Genomic DNA, 22,242 nt, shown 5'->3' with positions numbered 1-22,242 from the left:
TTAAAAATCATATTGACTAGTAATGCCCAGTATTACCCATAATATTTCTGGGAGTATTGCCCAGCCCGGGAAACCCCGACCCAGAATTCCCGGGCGGGTAATACTTTGCCAACCTGATGCAACATAATGCTAGTACTGTTTTTTTATACGACTGCAAAAATAAAAAAAAAATTTGGTCTTATATTGGTATCACGTCGTCGGCTTCAGCGTTTCCGAAGACTGATGATTTCAGGATAATAACTTTAGTATAAGAAAATAGAAATCAATAAAATTTCAGCACAAGGTTTATAACCACTAAAGGAAGGTTGGGATTGATTTTTGGGTTTTGGTCCCAACAGTTTAGGAATTAGGGGCCAAAAAGGGGCACAAATAAGCATTTTTCTTGGTTTTCGCACAATTATATTAGTATAAGTAAATAGAAATCTATGAGATTTAAACACAAGGTTGGGATTGATTTTGAGAGTTTTGGTCCCAACAGTTAAAGAACTAGGGGCCAAATGGGTCTAAAATTAAACTATTTTTGGTCCCGTTTTCAAATTTGTCTACGTTAAGGTCCAAAGGGTCTAAAATTAAACTACTTTTGGTCCTTTTTTCAAATTTGTCTACATTAAGGTCCAAAGGGTCCAAAATTAAACTCAGTTTAATTTTAATAAAAATTGAATTCTTTGGGTTCCTTGATATGCTGAATCTAAACATGTACTTAGATTTTTGATTATGGGCCCAGTTTTCATGTTGGTCAAAATCAGGGTCCAAAATTAAAATTTGTTTAAATCAACAAAATTTCAATATATATGGGGTTCTTTGATATACTGAATCTAACCATGTATTTAGATTTTTGATATTTGGGCACCTTTATCAGATTGGTCCACATTGAGTTCTAAAGAGTCCAAAATTGAACTTTATTTGATTTCATCAAAAATTGAATTCTTGGGGTCCTTTGATATGTTGAATCTAACCATGTATTTAGATTTTGGATATTGGACCATAATAGGTATATGTCCAATTTAAATTTTTTAAGTTCTTAGACCACATTCATTCTGTGTCAGAAACCTATTCTGTATCAACTATTTAATCACAATTCAAATTCAGAGCTGTATTAAGCTTGAATGTTAACGTTGTGTCCATACTTGCCCCAACTGTTCAGGGTTCGACCTCTGCGGTCGTATCAAGCTGTGCCCTGCAGAGCATCTGGTTTTAAATTAACGTCATATTACATGTGAAAAATTGTTGTTCAGTAAGTGGCTTGTTTTGGCATAATATTTTTTTTTTTTATCATTTGCTCAATATTACAAATAAGGTATTTAGTGTACTTTAGAATGATACCATTTCTTATTTTATTTACTAATATACATTAAGGGTATCTTATTTGTTATAAACTATGTCAAGAGGAGACAATTAAATATAGAATTTTATCCTTGATTTTGATTTTTGGTGTTTTAAAGCCACTTTTAAGCAATGCTTTTAGGCTATTTCGTTGTGGACAGCTTTTATAGGATGCCAGAGTGCCTGGAGAAAACCACCGTCCTTTGATAGGAAAACTTTAATACAATCCTAATCAATTAAGATTGGAGTTAAGTACACCTGCATGAGTGGGCTTCTAACTCACAACCTCAGACTGAGTCAGTGTTGACTGGCCAGTGATTACAGTAGTAACTACTTAGATCACTTGGCCACCGAGGTACCTTATTTTATGCTTGATACAAATTGTTAATTTATTGAATTTTTGTTGGTTTATTTCTACAGGAAGCAACATTTATCTTCCATTAAACAGCAGCTGCTGGGTAATATTTCTGTCTGTACGTCTCCCTGTGGAATCATTAGAGCTAAGTATTTACAACTGTTGAAGAAGCTGTGTTGGGATTCTGCAGAGGATATGCTTCATTTGACAAACTTAATCAAGTTGAAAGGTCAAGGTCATCAGGACATCATGGTAAGCAATGACATTCAATAAATAGTCGTCTTTTTGTCCATGGGAAAACATTGTAATATAAATGAAAGGAGTATATATAAATGATACAGCAACCAAACAATATTAAAAAAGAGAAAAAAACATGAAGTGGTCAAAATTCATTAACTTTAAAAAGCATACTGTGGATTCCTTTATTTTTAAGCCTATAGAAAAATTGCATATCGTTGCATTTTCTTTGAACATTTGAATTCATTGACCGCCTTGACCCACAGTCAACAAAAATTGATATCCTACGAATGATAAAGAATCCACAGTATTCCCAGAAAATTCATAAAAAAAAATTAGAATAATTTTTAGTACCAGTAGCCTTTAAAAACAATACAAATGAATATTTAAAAAAAAAGTTTCCTTTTATCATGTTAGGTTGGCGAAGGTTTTACCAGTGAAGAAGTTATACAGATTAAGCAGAGAAGCTGTATATTGAATGGTATTTAAATCCACACAATTATTGAGGAGCACTTTATTGTATTAGATATACAGAGTTCTATAGCATGTGTGAATTGTCTGAAGAATAATCTACAAAATCTATCCGATGAAGACATTATACCTATACAGGTAATTCTAAGTTATATTTGATTGGTTGACTTATTGTTGCTGTTTAACACCACTTTTGGCAGTATTGGCTATGTTGTGGCGTTTATTTTTTAAATTGGGGAAGAAACTAGAGTGTCCAGAGAGAAACAACAACCTTTGGCAGAAAAAACTGACAATCCTATAGTCAATTAAGTTTGAGGTAGAATACACTTACAACATGTGGGGTTTGAAATCATCAGTAGTAGTAAATATCTATTATATAAAGCAATGATATGTTTGATTTTATATTGCCTGCCTAAGAATTTTGCAGTGAAATCAAACCTTTTATGAGAATCAGTTTTATCATAAAAGACTTGGCACATTATTATGACTCTGGTTAAACCAGTCTTTGCTCTGCCTTAAGTACTTTGGTTGGTTGGTTGGTTGTTGGTTGCTTAATGTCCAGTGACAGTACTTTGGAAAGAAGTTGCTATTAAAAAATTGGTTTTGTCCTGAAATTAAACAAACATAAAGTAACTGATAACCAAACATATTTGTCCTTTGGTCTATGGATAGTTGTCTCATTGGCAGTTATACTATATGCCTTTCCCAAGTCAGGAGCTTTTTATTCAATGGATGTCAATTGTTCATGTCTGTCATATTTATGTGTTTTTCATAAATTGTATTGATTAAATTAGGTCATTAGTTGTCTCAGTGAATTGTTTCACATCAATCATGTTGGGGCCTTTGAAAACTGTATATATGTATGTTTTTTCTCAATGTTGAAGTTTGTTTGGTAATCTAAAATTGCTTGTTTAGTCTTAGATGCATGATAAGTGGGAGTACTCTCAGATCTATTCCTAGTGTCTTTTTTTTGTAGGGTGTACAAGTACCCGGACACGTTCACTTGCATTTTAGATTATATACTTTTTTTCAGATTTACTTATCAAAACTGATATCATTGGGTAGTATCCAGTACCCTCCATTAATCTCTGGAATATTACACTTTATAGTAGATCTACATTACAATCATACCAGTAACAATGATGTGGTGAATCATCTGTACAACTAGTACTGGACAAGGGAGAGAACTCATATAGACATACCAGTAACCATGATGTAGTGAATCATCTGTACAACTACTGGACAAGGGAGAGAACTCATATAGACATACCAGTAACCATGATGTAGTGAATCATCTGTACAACTACTGGACAAGGGAGGGAACTCATACAGACAACACTATTAAATCATTGAAGATGGTGATAGGAGATTTCTGTATGGAGAACCTTATCAGACTGAAAAGGTAAGATCTTCTTTATAAGGTTTTATGTTTGATTGGTTTCATGTTTGTTTATGAGGGTTTGGATTGGGTTAAATGATTAAAGAATAATGCCCTTAAAAAATGAAGATTAGAGAAATGCGTGGTCTGATTTTTTGAAGATTAGAGAAAAAAGGGGTTATTTTTTGAAGATTAGAGAAAAAAGGGGTGAAAATTAAATATTTCAGAATAGCAGACTACCCCCCCCCCCCCCCCCCCCCCCCCATCTAGACCCTCGTTTATGTCAAGCCTTTTTATAGCTGACTGTACAGTATGGGTTTTGCTCATTGTTGAAGGCTGAATGGTGACCTGCAGGTGTTTAAATCAGATAAAATCAAATGGCCTAGCTTAAAAGGAAACAGATCACTGCAAACATTTCAACAGAACACATTTTGCTGAACTAAACTTTATGCATAAAGGAAATGCAACATTTACTAGTTTTAAAGTCTTAGGTTTAATCTGGTATAGAAATGTACAAAAAATTTCCATACTTGAATTGACGAAACAATAATTATTTTACTCCTTTGATTATGTAATACGTTTATAGCATGTAGAAAACAAATAAGGACAACAAGGCAACAATTTGTGCATACATTATCTGGAATAGTGACAAAAAACAGTGACATATATATCACATTAAAATGAAAATAAAAATGCATACCTTAATTTGAAAATTACAACATTGAAATTGTAATTTAATTAGATATTTATTTTCTTTAAATGATAAAGTTTATGTCTTAAAAATATTAATGAAAAAATCAAACAGAATTTTTTTATTCCAACTGTACAATGTATAACAACTGCTATAATTTGTTTAGTGTTTTTATGTTTTATAATGCATGTTACCATGAAGAAAAACTCAACATTTTTATTCACACTTACAATATATACAAAATTTCCCTTTCACTACTTGTCATATTAATTGTTATCATAACCATGTTCGTTTATATGCTAAAAAAATAATGGATCATTAACTATCAAGAAGTAATTCTTTTTCAAGTCTTGATGTTTTGCCCGATTCATAATTAATGAGATCATCTAATAGAAGTTCAAGTCCATCACTGACTTCATCATAATCAGTAAAACTGGTGTCCATTATTTCATCTTCTGCACTTCCCAAACTACTGTTATTTTTTGAGAGTTCAGATGTACTTTTATCATGTTGAAAAGATATGTCATCAATACATCCTTCTAATAAGAAATCTATATCAAATTGATGGTCTGACACTGTTTCTTCTCCTGTCTTCTTATGAACACTATCATTCTGAAAAGAAAACAGAAAAAAATGTTAACTTGATTCTTTTTTGTTACCTAGGTAATTTAAGTATCCATGATTCCAATGCTTGATTCCCAGTTGCCATTTATGTGCCCCATCCATAGCTGAGGGAGCATTAAGTGTTACTTATGTCTGTCAGGTCTGTCCGTTTTTATGTTCCCAAAATTCATTTCCACTTTTTTTTTTGCTTCAACATAATATTATAAAGATTATACACAATGCTAACTACCCTAAAACATAAGAAAATTTCGAAATTGGGTTTTGTTATTTTTAGGGTTCATGAATTAAGCCCCTTTATAAAATTGCTGAATTTTTCGTTTATGTGCTTTAACTTTAATTTGCCTCAAACAAATGTTATGAAACTTAAACACAATGCTTATAAATATAAAACAATTTTAATCATGTGATACCTACATCTTTATGTGAAGTTGACTTGTGCATATTTACAAGTGGGGGCATCTGTGGCCCATAGACACATTCTCCATTTATTTTTGTTGGAATTCTATCACAAACATTTTGGTGTACATTTTGTGTAGAGATTCATTGGAAATTGCATTTGGAACAAACATGCTACCAAACACATTACTTTGGGACAATTTTCCACCAAACTAAATAATTCCGGATAGTAACAGTTTTCAACAACAACAAAACAAAATAAGATTACTTTTCTACTCCTTAAATTTTTTTGACTTACAGTAGACTGTTGGTAAAAGTATTAAATTAAGTACCTCTTCAATTTTGAAAAAAATATAAAGGTTTTGATATAGATTGACAATTGCTTTTACCTTAATATCACTTCCCATTAACAGTGGTTTCTTCATGCCATTGTCATTGTCTTCATTTGATAGTTTCCTTTTCTGAAAAAAAGAACAGTCAAGCATATTGGAAACAAATTTGAAGTAGTAAGACAAAAGTTGACTAAATTTTAATATAACTTTTACACAATGTCAAAGACAGTAAAATACAGATCTGGATAAGTTTTATAAATGGGACATTCATTGTAACAGCATTTCAACTTGCTTTTTTTTGTCTTAGATTTTCTCATCACAACAATTGTTCGTCTTGACATACTGTTAGGATATATTTACTGGGGAAAGTGTTTCTATTTCCTAATCCATTAACAATAAGTATTTACTTCTTCAAATAAGCAAAGGCCATATATTTTGAAGTAATGTATGACAGACAATGTATATTACATGCCAACCATGCTTCTGACCAATTTTGCAATATTCTGTCACCAAAAAGATAGGGAAAAAACTATGATCTAGTAGACTCGAGTTTTTAAGTAACCAAGTAATCTGTGTCAGATGTTGTGAATAAGGCCATTTGAAAAAAATAATTTTAACACATTTTTTAAGATTTTTCTGTGTTCATGAAATTTAACCTCAGCATAGCAGGTGTACTTACTTTTCCTTTTGACTGTTTTTCAATCAATACTTCAGATTCATTTGTCTCAGAAACAATGGCCCTCTGTCTGTTATCACACTGACCAGTCTGGATAGGATTTATCCCTGATGCATTAGTTGTATGATTCGTTCCATCAGAATCTCTAGCTAATGTTTCTTCTCTATTTGATATACTGGTAAATTTAGCATGTTTAGTGGATGTTGCATTTTCTTTGGATTTTTCCAGTTCACTGAGTGACAAACTGTTACTTTCTACTGGCAATAATTTATTCCTGGTATAAGGTTCATTTGTTTTTGAAGAGTCAGTTTCATTATCATTGTTGATAATTGAATATTGGGTTGTGTCTGTTCCATAATTGGACTCATTTAATGAAGCTGCATCTGAATTTGATTTCTGTTTATGTGGAATTTGCAAATTCTTATTGACACATGCTCCTTGTGAGTTGTCATCATTGAATAGTTGTTCAACATCTGAGCAATGTTGACTGTTGGAATCCAGTGTTGTAGGAAGACTGTCATCCAAAGAGATGCTATAACACACTAGTGACTTAGCTGGATAGTCCATATTGACAGACAGCATCACACATTTTCTTGTGACTTCTATTCTAATTTTGGGTCTATCTTCAGAAACTCTTTGTAGATTTGCAAATGTGATTTCAGTTTGGTTTTCAACATTTTCATGTGTCCACCATTGACGTAATGAATGATAGATTTCTGGTGTGAAAAATCCTTCAGAGTGCAAGTATGTAAGAGCATAATCTAGTACTGATACTTCTGTCTGAATTGTTTTTACTCTGCATAGAACTTCCCTATGCTTTTTGGCTTCCTTTTTGTCAGTTGCATTGACAACAGTTTGAAAAGCTTCCACTAAAGATTTAAATTTTGGAGGAATAACTGCTTTTGGATGTTGCAACAGTGTTGAAAGAAGTAACTGGTCGGAACAGGTATATTTGCACTTTCCCCTGTTGAAAGGACTGAAAAAAGGAACATTAGTAGGCCATTGTTCTGGTGGAGCTGTCCAAATTCCGTCACACTTTGATTCTGGATCTTTTCCCTTTATAATTTTGCACACAACTGCACTAAGATAACGTGTTGTATCTGCTATCATTTCAGATTGATTTTTCAGTCTTTTCGTTGGATCATTGTTAAGGTCACTATCTCCTATTTTTAGGCATAGTTTCACATTTATATTGTTCAGAGCTTCGTTGAGTTCATCATTATCTTTGTAAATGGTGAAGTTCTGTAGAACCATTTTTATTTTTTCAGTTTCAGTACGGAATGTGTATAGTTTATAGAGCAATTGGTTTCTATTTTCTCTCCAAGCAGCTATTTCATTTCGATATACATTGTTAATATATACTTTTTTACAATCACAGCATTGTATTAGACATTCTAAAAGGTCACTATCAGAAACGAAACATCCAGATTCATCATGAGGATGATTTTTAGTGTCATAGAATGGTTTATTTGATGGCCAATCGTCTGGTTTTTCTCTCCATAAGTGTTTTGGTTTGGAATGTGGTGGTTTGCCTTTGTATAGTTTAAGGAGAATTGATGACAAATCCTGGATCCAAGCTCTTTCCCTCTGAGAATCATGTAGCAACCGACTCTTCTTCATCGGGGGTCCTGGATTTATGTGTATGTCACCTGAGCACCACAATATATATAGTATAGCCTCTTTATACTCATACTTCTGTGATAAATACTTCTTCAGCTTAGCAGATTTGTGGTGTCTTGTTGCTGCTACTAGCAGAAGGAGCATTATTATCAGCATTATTTCTGTATTTGATTTCTTTCCAGCCTGATCTTCATTTTCTAAAGATTGTTCATCAAACTTAAAACCATTTATGTAATTTGAAATTTTGACATCAGTTATCTGTTCTTTTTTCTTTGCGTTTCTTAAAATACAAAGGCAATGATACAAAATGGGTTTTATTTCTCGCATATTTTCATTATTAATGTCTCTTCTTTTTTGCTCATTCTCCTTCCTTGTCTTACTTCTGAAAAATAATGGCCTGTCTCCTTCAGCTAATATTTGCTGTAGTTTACTTCCCTTTTTATTCTGATGAGTTTTTATGTTATTTTGACTTTTCCTCTTTTCTCTGATTTTTAATAGATCCCATAGTATGTGTGTTATTTTAATTAAGAGGTCTCCTTTTGATTGATTCAAGTTTATATCAAGAATAACTTTTGCAAGTTCATGAGGTTTCTTGTGAAATCTTATATTGGCAATGTCACAAATACACTCTAAGATGATCTCTGTATTGCCTGGAGTCATTACTTTCATATCACAAAATTCTTTGATTACATTTACAAATCCTTTAACTGCACTATAGTCTACAATAGTATCAATGAAAATAGGAAGAATGTTTTTCGTTCTGTAATGCATGTGAAGATAAGAAAAGGTAAGTTCATTTGAAAATTCATCAACTGTTTCAAAAGGTCTTGATGATGGCATGTATCTTAATGTTTTTAACAAACAGCTACACATACATTTATTTTCCTCAATTATTGTAGCAACCATCATTTCTGTTTGCAGATTTTTTGGAATTAATTTAAGATTATGTTGAAATTTCATGATATAGCTAAAAACATCTCTTAGTAAATTTTCCTTTGGTGTTGTTAAAGAGTTGAAATCAAAAAAATGTTGTCCGTTTGTTTTTAATGACCGCCAGCTTCTAAACAGAGAGTCTTGACCGAAAATTTTAAAGCAGTAAACAATAAAGAAATTTTTGATGATCTTTTGCAATACTTCTATAGTTAGTTTTATATTTGCAGCATGGTCTTGTTCAATAAACTTATTTAGAATATGTATTAAAGAATTAAAAATGTTCAGTTTTGCTCTATAATCAAGTACAATATTTTCAGTCACTTCATCAAAACTTAAAATGAAATCCTTAAGATTTTCTTCAATTGATTGGTCTGTTGCATTGCCTTGATTTTCACAGAGCATTCTTTTACTGTAACAAAATCTAAGTTGATGTTCAAATTGTAGATCAGATATGCCAGTAGACAAGTTATCAAAAGTGCACAAAGGATTCTTTAGAAGTTGTATTTTTAAGTAATATTCTATAGTTCTAAGTAACATTTCTTCAGACTGATACTTCATGACTGTTTCTGCTAAACTGCAAACAAACGTAAATTGGATTTCTTTATCTTGGTTTAAAAAGATACGACTAATACATAGGAGTTTACAAAGTCTCCATGAACTATCATACACGTATATACTTGAACCCACACCTTGCCATAGAGGATTTACTATGTATTTGTTTAATTCAGCATCTTCATATTTAATGTTCATGAACCACTCCTTTGTACTGATTTCGAATTCTTTCTTTGCTGTATAACTACCATTACAGCATTTGAATAGTTTATTTATAGCAACTTCATAAAAGTTCAGATGAAATTTAATTTTTTCTCTCAATGATGTCCTTTCCTTTCCAAGAAAACTAAATGATTCTATCCAGTTAGAATAATTCATTGAACAAGATTGATAATCTGAATATTCAAAACTTCTGGTTAAAACTTTCCATTCATAATCACTCCCCCAAAGTAAGCTGACGTAATCATGTGTGTCATGACTGTAATAAATGTTGGAAAATAAATCATAAAAGTGTTCATTTTCTTTTTTTTCAACTTCAAATGATTGTGTCATTTTGCTTTTCAAATTCAATAACTTTGTTTTGTCTACATGTCATTTAAGGTTAAGAATGAATCAATCCATGTCTAGTTTCAGACAAAACTACTAATTCCATTCCATTTCATTTTCTTATTTTATGTGAGTATAACCATTTTGAACCCCACAGATGTGTACTTTTTAAGATTTCAGTCTTCTATGGCGGTTTGAAATCAGTGATGAGGAAAACAGCCATTTCCTAAAATAAAAAAGGAAAGATTAGCTAAATTTGAAAGTCATAAAAATTTAATTGCAAAAGGGTTGATTTCATAACTCATGATGCCCAAAGTGTGAGTCATACATGTAACTAGATGTATCATTATCAATATAATAGTCTTTTTAATAATTATCAGGGGCGTAGCTAGACTAGTAGGTCTGAGACCACAATTATTTCGTAGTGCATTTCTTTTAGAACATAAATGAAAATAAAAAAAATCCCACCTGCGCTTTCTCGAAGAAACTTTTACAGTGTGTTGAACTACTTTTGGGACAAATTATATCAAAATTATAGAAAACTTCATCGTCTCTAACTCAAAATATGGTCAATTTTATGTTTAGGGCGTCTTGAAATCTTTTGACAGCTTCTGAAGTGCTAATTTTAAACCTTTTTCAGCTGAACCAAATCACTACTTTCCTTTAAAATTTTGGACCCAAATTTTTTACAGTGTAATTTCAGCCCCCTACTTGCAATTTCAGGCATTAAACATGGAGAAATAAATTTGGAAGGGGTATAAAAATTAATGGCAAGTAACTCCCTGTCAACACTAGGGACTATATTTGTGAACAACGAAAATCAAGGGACGACCAGTATTGAAGTGAAGGCACCATTCACCATTTTATGCTGAAAATAATTTTCCATGTGTATGAACTGTGTTTTTGTGTACATGTTCCAAATTATGGCAGGGTGTTATATTAAACACATCACCAGGAAAAGTGTTTTATTATTTTTTTATTTATTTTTCAGTAGTCAGGCTTTTACAATCCTTGTACATCACCACCTGACCATTGTGTTAAGGGGTCTGATATATAATAATAATTGATTACATTTTTTTTTTCTTCTACTGTGAATATATATTATATAAGTATCAACATTATAATAAAAGGGAAAAAGAACATTTAAGGAATGACTGTAATATTTTTATATGACCTCAAATATTTTTGCGGTCATATATTGGTATGACATTGGTGTCTTCGTCGTTGTCATCGTCGACACATTGGTTTTCTGGGAGTTTTAGTCCCAACAGTTTAGGAATAAGGGGCCAAAAAAGGGCCCAAATTAGCATTTTTCTTTAGTATAAGTAAATAGAAATCTATGAAACTTAAACACAAGGTTTATGAACACAAAAGGAAGGTTGGGAATGGTTGGGATTGATTTTGGGAGTTTTGATCCCAACAGTTTAGGAATTATAGGGGCCAAAAAGGGGCCCAAATAAGCATTTTTCATGGTTTTCGCACTATAACTTTAGTATAAGTATATAGAAATCTATGAAATTTAAACACAAGGTTTATGACCATAAAAGGAAGGTTGCTTGGATTGATTTTGGCAGTTTTGGTCCAAACAGTTTAGGAATTAGGGGCCAAAAGGGTCCCAAATTAAACTTTGTTTGATTTCATCAAAAATTGTATAAATGAGCTTCTTTGATATGCCGAATCTAACCGTGTATGTGGATTCTTAATTTTTGGTCCCGTTTTCAAATTGGTCTACATTAAGGTCCAAAGGGTCCAAAATTAATTCGTTTGATTTCAACAAAAATAGAATTCTTGGGGTTCTTTGATATGCTGAATCTAAACATGTACTAAGATTTTTTATTATGGGCCCAGTTTTCAAGTTGGTCCAAATCGGGGTCCAAAATCAAACTTTGTTTGATTTCAACAAAAATTGAATTCTTCGGGTTCTTTGATATGCTGAATCTTAACATGTACTTATATTTTTGTTTATTGGCCCAGTTTTCAAGTTGGTCAAAATCGGGGTCCAAAATCAAACTTTGTTTGATTTCAACAAAAATTAAATTCTTGGGGTTCTTTGATATGCTGAATATAAACATGTACTTATATTTTTGTTTATTGGCCCAGTTTTCAAGTTGGTCCAAATCGGGGTCCAAAATCAAAACAAAAATTGAATTCTTGGGGTTCTTTGATATGCTGAATCTAAACATGTACTTATATTTTTGTTTATTATACCCAACGCAACGAAGTTGCGGAGGGTATAATGTTTTTGACCCGTCCGTCCGTCAGTCCGTCAGTCCTGTTTCTTGTCATCGCAACTTCTCTCAAACCACACAACAGAATTTCACGAAACCTTTTCAGATAATAAGGACATACTATGTTGTTGTGCATATCGCCGGGAAATTGCGATTCAATTTTTTTTCTAGGAGTTACGCCCCTTTGAACTTATTTACTTTAATGTACTATTGCAACAGTTTGTCATCGCAACTCCTCTGAAACCACACAACAGAATTTCACGAAACCTTTTCAGATAATAAGGACATACTATGTAGTTGTGCATATCGACGGGAAATTGCGATTCAATTTTTTTTCTAGGAGTTACGCCCCTTTGAACTTATTTACTTTAATGTATTACTGCAACAGTTTGTCATCACAACTCCTCTCAAACCACACAACAGAATTTCATGAAACTTTGTAGATAATAAGGACATACTATGTAGATGTGCATATCGACGGAAAATTACGGTTCAATTTTTTTCTAGGAGTTATGCCCCTTTGAACTTATTTGCTTCAATGTACTTCTGCAACAGTTTGTCATCTCAACTCCTCTGAAAACACACAACAGAATTTCATGAAATTTTGTAGATAATAAGGACATACTATGTATATTTACAGGAAATTATTATTCAATATTTTTTCTTATACAATTTTTTTTTCTTATAGGTACTTATTTAATTTCTCCAAGGACAATGTGGGGACGTGGGGGTATGTGAGCGTGCTCACTAAGGTTCTTTAATTGGCCCAGTTTTCAAGTTGGTCCAAATCGGGGTCCAATTTTAAACTTTGTTTGATTTCAACAAAAATTGAATCCTTGGGATTCTTTGATTTGCTGAATCTTAACATGTATTAAGATTTTTGATTATAGGCCCAGTTTTCAAGTTGGTTCAAATCGGGGTCCAAAATTATACTTTGTTTGATTTTAACAAAAATTGTATATATGGGGTTCTTTGATATATGCTAAATCTAACCATGTATTTAGATTTTTGATATTTGGGCCTGGTTATCAAATTGGTCCACATTGAGGTCTAAAGGGTCCAAAATTGAATTTTATTTGATTTCATCAAAAATTGAATTCTTGGGGTTCTTATGCTGAATCTCACCATGTATTTAGATTTTGGATATTGGACCATAATAGGTAAATGTCCAATTTAAAATTTTTAAGTTTTAAGTTTAAGTTCTTAGACCACATTCATTCTGTGTAAGAAACCTATGTTGTGTCAACTTTTTAATCACAATCCAAATTCAGAGCTGTATCAAGCATGAATGTTGTGTTCATACTTGCCCCAACAATGCAGGGTTTGACCTCTTCTATCGTACACATTTACACATATAGATAAAGTCGATATATAGATTTAAAGAAGTCAGTATATAATGTTAGCCAATAGGTGCAGGTAAGCTATTTCTTCTGTAAAATACAAATCAGAACACAATAACATATTTTAAAGTGATACAGAACATTATAGATCCAAAATGTAGGCGATTATGTTACAATCTCCATTGTGAAAGATATAGACTGTTGCAATTAGATGATATAAAGAAAAAGAAAAGAAAGTAGATAATAACATTTTATGAATCCTAAGTGTCGATTGGTTGTCTACTCTCAAACAGTGATATCTTTAGATAAATATTTTAGATTTTAAAATATTTAATGATTTGATGATATTGACATTAAGCCCAATTTTATCGTCAAGAATATGATGTACAATGTATATAGTGTATAGTGATATTGGTGGAAGATATTTTTATTCATGATGTGAAAAACCAATACTCGGAAGAGGTGTGCCTACATTGGCAGAATGTATATTACAGATTACAGATTACAGAATAACAGACATATGCGTGTATCAAGTGTGGAACAGAGTCGACAGTAAAAATATATCAGCTTTCAAATCACTGGGGCGTAATAATATATATAATTTTCATTTTACTGATATTTTCTTATCATAGGACCGCTAAAAAAGTGGTGGTTGTATATTGGCATCATGACGTTGTCAGCGTTGTCAGAAGACATTTGGTTTCCAGACAGTCACTTAAGTACAAGTCAATAAAATCTATGAAATTTAAACATAAGATTTTTAACAACAAAAGGAAGGTTGGGTTTGATTTAAGGGGTTATAGTCTAAACAGTTAAATAATAAGGGGCAAAAAAGGGCCCAAATAAGCATTTTTCTAGTTTCCAGACAATAACTTGTGGAACAGTGTATAGATCTCTCTGAAATAATACCACAAGTTCCCATATATTACCACAAATTGGGGGTTATGGCTAAAACCGTTTAGGAATTAGGGGCAAAAATAGGGGGGAAAACAAGGGTTTCCAGGTAAATGGATAATTTAGTACAATATAATATTTGAATTACCTCCCTTACACTGCTTTTGAATTATTTATGAATTTGATATAAAGAAATGAAATGAAATCTTGAGGTTATAAGCTGTCAATTTAATTTTAAGAAGTTACTTTTAAAATTTCTGATTAAAGTTTATTAATATTAGCCATTTTATGACATTTATGATGGAACGGCAAGTTTCTGCCATAGTAACATCCTGTCATTTTCACATCCGTAATATTGGACGCATTCGCAACTTCATAACAACAACTGCTTGCAAAACACTTGTGAACAGTCTAGTAACATCCAGACTTGATTATGGGAATATTCTGCTGAACGGTATCAACCAGACTACATTGAACAGATTACAAAAAGTACAAAATACAGCAGCTCGTCTTATTACCGGGACAAGAAAACATGAACATATTACACCGATACTTGCTGATTTACATTGGGTACCCGTCCAATGTAGCGGCATCTCTATGGAACAATCTCCCGAACAGTTTAAGACAATGCAAGTCCCTACAGTGTTTCAAAATACAGTTAAAAACTCATTTTTATCGTATTGCTTTTAATTAGATTGAATTCTTTTCTCTTTTACGGGCTTTTTTACTCTTTGTATTGAGTTTTTGCTTGTTCTGCATGCTTTTATCCTATATTGTTATTTTTTGGGATACGATTGCTTTCAAGCAATCTGTAGACTTATACCGGTGGCTCAGAGCAATTTCCCTCACGTCAATCGTTTTATTCTAAACATTAAGGAACATCTCAGATTCTTATGATTGTCTTGCTTTAAAAGGTAAAAACAAACAAAGGGATTGAAATTAATCAACTTTCCTATAATGTTCTTTTCATAATCTTCATGTTTGATAATTCCCTCGACTTCGATGCGTGTTTTTAACAACACGGAAAATCAGAATTAAGCAGTATTTATATTTAGTGTAGTTATAAATTTAGAAACACGTCAGAGGGAATTCCCAGTTTTGATAAAATGCGAGAGTTCTCTGAATACCGATAAATCTATTTCTGTCATATAAGAACTGAAGTGAAGTTTTTCTTATATGTTACCGTTATGAAACTGATATTTGAGATTGTACTTCCATAAAGAAATTGAGAACCATCTAGGTCGTTTAATAAGCATTTAATATATCTTCCCAGGGTTTGATTTGGAAATTATGCGCATGCGTATAGTTTTCTTGACTTTAAGGGGTTTTAGATGGAATGGTTGCTCTGGATTCCCCACTCCATTAATTAATTTATAACTCATGGGATCTTTTCTATGTATGACTGCTATTGAGGGTTATTGTTGTTGCATAATTTTAAATCATATGCATCATTTATATTAAAATAAATATATTCCACATCGTTGAACACCCCTTCTGTTCTGTTCTGTTCAGGTAGATTCCTCCGTTATATATCGGAGCACTCCCACTTGGGGATATATGGTTTTAAATATTTACAGATATTTACAGTGAGGTGTGGTGCTTAAGTTTTAGAAAACCTTATATACAGGTAAAACTGTGAATTTTAAGAACAATAGTTTAAAATTATGTGCTATTTACATCATTTATGATTCTACCTAGGTTAGAGTTTATGATTTTTAAAAACAGTTTTGATCCCTTTTTATGAGACGTTACTATCATATGTTTAAGGAATTAAAAGATTTAAATGTGACAGAAAAATGATAAAATCAAAGGGTAAAAGGTAAAAATAAGTAGTTCAAACAAAAAAGAATATAAATGGGATTAAAAATATGGCAGTATGGTAATTGCTTTTAATAGATAAGGTAACCCCTTCAGGCGAAATGGAGTCTTCCATATTATCGTTTCGAGTTGTCTCCCTTCCGGCAGTAACTTCCGTGAATTCTGAATATAAACAAGACTTCGAGTATTAGCTCGTTCTGTCAATAAACGTCGTATTAAATTAAAAACGAATGCAATTTAAACCGATAAATGTGTACGGAAAGGAGCCATGATGACTGACCCAAAGGAAATTAAATATTTAAAGAGTTAGGAATGGGGTTCCTCCTAGAATTAACGTAGGAAAAAAGGTGATAAGATACGAATTGAAATCTACATCTACATCATACGACGATCCATCAGCACATTGATGACTATACATCGGCGCATCGCTAACAGACACTTAATAAAATATAAGATCCAATGAGTGAAATAAAATACCTTCTCTGACATCTCTCACTAGCATGCGCGTAGCTACGTTTACGTCAAAACGCCCGGGCGTACACTTGAATTTTGAAATTTTTTTTTTTTTATCTAAATATAATAAGAAAAACTGGTCAAAAGCACATCAGCCTTGTACTTCTCTCTTCAATGGATTTTAATTTTCAATAAAAAGGGACTAAATTTACTTTAATCAAATAGTTCATTTCATATATTTGTTCCAATTTTCTGTAAAAGTCTAAATCTACTGTGAATTCTGTGTACTTTTCTTATATTTAATTCATTATCTGCCGAGATTCGATATGCGGTTTGCATTGTTGTCGAGCATGTGACTTATGTCGCAAAAGCGAGACATAGCGTCGTCAGCGCCGTCAATATTTAGGTTCCGAATGTGGACAAAGTTTTTTGAATGACTCTCTGTTAAAAAAACTGTTTATGATCAAAAGAGTATCCAGTGCAATATAATAATGCAATTATTTCTTTAATTTCCCCTACATTATATGGATAAAAGGTATTTCTTTCTGCAATTAATAAGTGGTCACAGTTTGGGCTTAATTTTTTTTATTTCTTAATTACATTAACTATTTGTCGAGCCTTCATCGAATTTTATGAAAATTTGGAAGAATTTTTTTCTATGATTAATGTCTAAAGCAAAATTCTGAAAGCATCAGATTCTGTTTTCGTTCATTTTTCTGTTTTTTACTGATAGCTGGACTTTTCTTTGCGCAATGAATTGTTTTACATGCTCAATTTATAAACCTTCATAAAATGTGATATATTGGCACACGTTAAATTCCAGATCAAGAAAATATATATATATATATATATATATAATAAAGATTTTTTTTTGATTTTTTTTAAATTCCTGGAAAAGACTGGTAAATTGATTCACTTCTTGTGAAAAGAAATCGTGTTCCAGATTTTTTTTTATATTGCATCTCTAAGAAATATTTTTTTCGTGTTCATTAAAAGGTCCTTTTGTCGATTGTATGCTCACTCACGACTTAAAAAAAAATTGAAAGTAACATTGGTTTGAACGTTTTCTCTTAAACCAATGTCCGTTAGCTTCCAATTAATATGATGAATAAGTTCTCAAAATTAAACATAAAAATATACCATTTAGATTCAAAAGTAGGTTACTATCAATGATTTTTACTAACAGGAATGGTATGTCATTCTCGATAAATCGATCGCTTTTGGGGCTCCATCCCCTCGAACCCACTACCAGCAGGGGGTTGGAATTGAGTGGTTTGTCACCCCCTCAGACCCCTCGCCAAGGTTCGGGCGTACACGTAAATATGACCCAGCTACGCCACTGACTAGACCTCACTTCCCGTTTTCACGACACAATAATTTGACTTTCACGTCTCACGCTTACAAAAAATCGGCAATCCCGCGTAATGCTTAGACTCTAATGAGACCCACTGGAAAGTAAACTTGGTATTGACAGTACAAAAATAAAACACAATAGACCTAATCACATTGTTCATACACTTTTATCCAGGTTTGGCTATTTTGTAACTATTTTACATGTCTGTTTGTCATTTGAATTAGTTTTGAAAATAATATTATCCAGCTAATGTACCGTGCATACATGTGTCAATGAAACAATGGCAATCGTATCCCTCAGAGCAATCTGCTCTTTGATTTATTCTTTGTTTTAACATGTATTTCTTATTGACCTTTTATTTCATGGTAGGCATTTTTTATTTCAGTATTTTGAATCTGACACGATGTATTTTTTATGTTTTATGTTATTGTCATTGATATGTTTTAATTACCATGTGTATGTACAGCGCCTTAGAGTAATTTTTATTTTTTATATAGGGCGCTTTATAAATTTTCATTATTATTAATGTGTTGATTAAGATTTCGTTAAAATTTTCTGTTTAGTTAAAGAGATGATAGAGCTAAATTCATTCAAGTGAACTTACCAAGATTTTGCCACTAATTACATAATAATTGATTACATAATGATTGCATAATAGAAATATTGCAACCATTTAAAAGATTAATCTTTTATCTATCTATATATACCTCTTTTATTATTTTCTATGCATTCATAAGAAAGTTACAGCATTTCAAAGGTTAGTGATTGGAAGTAAAAAAATCTTTGTATTGTGCTACCTTAAATGGGTAATTATGGTTGCAAACTCCATTGGAAATTGATATTATGATCATATCTTGAGGGAAGATTTTTTGGGGAAAAAGGTGTGGAGGTGAAAAGAAATTGTGAGAGGGGTTTTTTTTGGGGGGGGGGGGGGGGTTGCACTTTTTTCTCCTAAAGATTTCAGAAATTAAAAAGAAATTCCTTTAAAAAAAAAATTGGCAAAAAAAAGGGGGGAGTGTATTGCACAAAAGCAAAAACAAACCAATGTTTAATTACAATTCAAAATCAGACCTGTATCAAATGGAAATATTGAGTCCATTTTTGCACAACTGCTCAGGGTTGGACCTCTGCAGTCGTATCTTATCTGTATGACATCATGTCAAACCTCTAATCTGTATGATGTCATGTCAAACCTCTAAACTGTATGATGTCATGTCAAACCTCTAAACTGTATGATGTCATGTCAAACCTCTAAACTGTATGATGTCATGTCAAACCTCTAATCTGTATGATGTCATGTCAAACCTCTAATCTGTATGATGTCATGTCAAACCTCTAAACTGTATGATGTCATGTCAAACCTCTAAACTGTATGATGTCATGTCAAACCTCTAAACTGTATGATGTCATGTCAAACCTCTAATCTGTATGACATCATGTCAAACCTCTAAACTGTATGATGTCATGTCAAACCTCTAAACTGTATGATGTCATGTCAAACCTCTAAACTGTATGACGTCATGTCAAACCTCTAAACTGTATGATGTCATGTCAAACCTCTAAACTGTATGATGTCATGTCAAACCTCTAAACTGTATGATGTCATGTCAAACCTCTAATCTGTATGATGTCATGTCAAACCTCTAAACTCTATGACATCATGTCAAACCTCTAAACTGTATGATGTCATGTCAAATCTCTAAACTGTATGATGTCATGTCAAACCTCTAAACTGTATGATGTTATGTCAAACCTCTAAACTGTATGACATCATGTCAAACTTCTAATCTGTATGATGTCATGTCAAACCTCTAAACTGTATGATGTCATGTCAAACCTCTGAACTGTATGATGTCATGTCAAACCTCTAAACTGTATGATGTCATGTCAAACCTCTAAACTGTATGATGTCATGTCAAACCTCTGAACTGTATGATGTCATGTCAAACCTATAATCTGTATGATGTCATGTCAAACCTCTAAACTGTATGATGTCATGTCTAACCTCTCTAAACTGTATGATGTCATGTCAAACCTCTAAACTGTATGATGTCATGTCAAACCTCTAAACTGTATGATGTCATGTTAAACCTCTAAACTGTATGATGTCATGTTAAACCTCTAAACTGTATTACAAATCTTGTCAAACCCCTAATCTTTATGACCTCAACTCACATTTAAACATCTACATGCAGTATATATATAATAACGGGTATGTGATATGTATTTAACAATATCGCACACTGTATCAACCCTCAACCAGTATAATCCCTTGAGGAATACTCTGAGGTTATATTGCTGTCTCGGGGTTGATATGGATGCGATATTGAAAAAGCCATATGATATTCTCCATGTTTAACAGTGAGTTAATACACCATATCCTTATTCTTTCTTTTCCATTATTATGTTTCCTAAGAATTTAGCAAAGTGTTTGCTTTTAGTTGGGCAATATCTAAGGAATGGTGTACTGACATAAGAGGTCTCTAAACACATTAGCTCAAAGTGAAGCTGTATGGTCTGGTTGATGTCTCTTTGACACATTCCCCATTTCCATTCTCAATTTTATTTGTTAGAAGAAGCCATATTAAGCGCCTGGTGATGTTTCATAGCCCTGTTTCGGTCCACAAGGGACTTTCATCAGAGGTAGAATGGTGGAGTAATGTTTACACCCTATTTATATAGATATGGTAACCATGGTAACTTGCTGATCAAAGTGATCAGGTGGTTCAGTAAACCGAAATTCAGAGATAACTGGCAGTTCAGATATCTGGACGATAATGTATCCGATTGATATCTAAACAAGTTCAATGATCCTGTCAGTAAAAAATCCCAATGGTTAACAGTAATATTTATTTAGCTCTTGTTCATGTAAAGGTAAACATTTTGAAATGTTACGGTAAATTTTTTTGCATGATACGGTAAACATGATGATATAGCCTGAATTTGGGCTTTAGCATTGGGTATAGGGTGTTTAATTTTTTTTAAGAAGTACATGTTATTCATTTAGTCTTGATCTTTAGCTTATGATACACCTTAATATCAAGTTTTAAATTGGTTGCCTTAGTTAATTAGTTATTCATTTCATGGAGTTTTATGTCAATACATTTTGTGAATAAAACTATTAAACCACTGTTTAATTTTTTTACATGTAAAATGATAAAGTGCAAATGCAATAGAAGCACCTTCACCTTGTCCTGTAAATATTTACAAAATTAAAAAAAAATTGTGTATATTATTTAAAGCGCCCAAGCTACCTGGCTCAATTTAAATGATTGATATCACCTTTATTTTCATGATTTTTTATAAACAATGACAGGTTCAATCTTTTAATAAAGTCTCACCACTTGTATAACATTATACATTCAAATAAACAATCAAACTGCAGTAACACATTAACAAATCTAAAAAAAGTTTTCTTTACATAAAAGATCTATTTTGAAAAGTTGACATTAATTTTTTTTTTTTTACTTTAAGATTTGTATTCTTAAGTTTTAAAATTTAGAAAAAAAATATGTGCTAATCAAATGATTTGCAAAATTGCTGAAATAATTTTATAGCAAATTGACTTACTAGTTCTTCTTTGATTCAAATATATCCAGGCAAATAGTTAAAATGTCAGAACTTCTGTGATGCCTGATTTAAATAGCTATTTTTGAAGGTATCCAGGTAAATAGATGATCGCAAGGTACCTTAAGTTTTTCTAAAACAAAATATTAGGATAATATTATATTTGCATATGGAATACATTTTATGGATAACATTTTGATATTGATATTATAAATGGAAATGACAGTTTTAAAGTTACATTCAAAACTGGTTTTTTTCCATCCAATTTTCATCCATTTCCCCCTCCTTTTCGTACCTTGTTGTGTTAACCAAGGTTTTTTAAAATAGATTAATAGAAAATGACTGTCTTTTTAAATAAATTTTCCCTTTAAATTTCATTGATTGTTGTGTTAACCATTTCTAGGCTATTGTATACATATTTTTTGTTGAAAATATATTGGCCTACAATGAAATC

General features: G+C 32.1%; 1 protein-coding gene and 1 long non-coding RNA gene across 3 annotated transcripts in view; one reads left to right on the top strand and one right to left on the bottom strand.

The window, feature by feature from the left end:
• LOC139514155 (uncharacterized) overlaps positions 1-3,785 on the top strand; it is a 4,876-nt gene extending 1,091 nt beyond the window's left edge. Inside the window, exons 2-4 of one of the 2 annotated variants that reach the window (XR_011662574.1) lie at positions 1,744-1,930; positions 2,333-2,524; positions 3,496-3,785. This is a non-coding gene — a long non-coding RNA (uncharacterized lncRNA). Of the gene's footprint in view, positions 1-1,743; positions 1,931-2,332; positions 2,525-3,419 lie in introns of both variants that reach the window. The other variant, XR_011662573.1, reaches the window with a different exon arrangement.
• A 776-nt stretch (positions 3,786-4,561) lies between these two features.
• LOC139514153 (uncharacterized) lies at positions 4,562-21,882 on the bottom strand. Its single transcript, XM_071302937.1, has 4 exons — positions 21,792-21,882; positions 6,487-10,360; positions 5,865-5,936; positions 4,562-5,067 (listed from the first exon to the last, which is right to left on the bottom strand). Exons 2-4 carry the CDS (start codon positions 10,138-10,140, stop codon positions 4,774-4,776), a joined length of 4,020 nt encoding a protein of 1,339 aa, XP_071159038.1. The 5' UTR covers positions 10,141-10,360; positions 21,792-21,882; the 3' UTR covers positions 4,562-4,773.
• Between the last annotated feature and the right edge of the window lie 360 nt (positions 21,883-22,242).

This window comes from Mytilus edulis, chromosome 3 (genome assembly GCF_963676685.1).
Source record: "Mytilus edulis chromosome 3, xbMytEdul2.2, whole genome shotgun sequence".
Lineage (NCBI taxonomy): Eukaryota > Metazoa > Mollusca > Bivalvia > Mytilida > Mytilidae > Mytilus > Mytilus edulis.
The sequence above is the reverse complement of the archived record's forward strand: the minus strand, read 5'-3'. Positions and strand labels throughout refer to the sequence as shown.

Bases quoted from the DNA above. Each gene is read 5' to 3' on its own strand.
- LOC139514153 (XM_071302937.1), bottom strand. From the start codon at position 10,140: ATGACACAATCATTTGAAGTTGAAAAAAAAGAAAATGAACACTTTTAT. The intron at 5,937-6,486 runs GTAAGTACACCT...TCTTTTTTTCAG, and splicing joins AAAAACAGTCAAAAGGAAAA to AAAAGGAAACTATCAAATGA. The intron at 5,068-5,864 runs GTAAAAGCAATT...TTTTCTTTTCAG, and splicing joins TAATGGGAAGTGATATTAAG to AATGATAGTGTTCATAAGAA.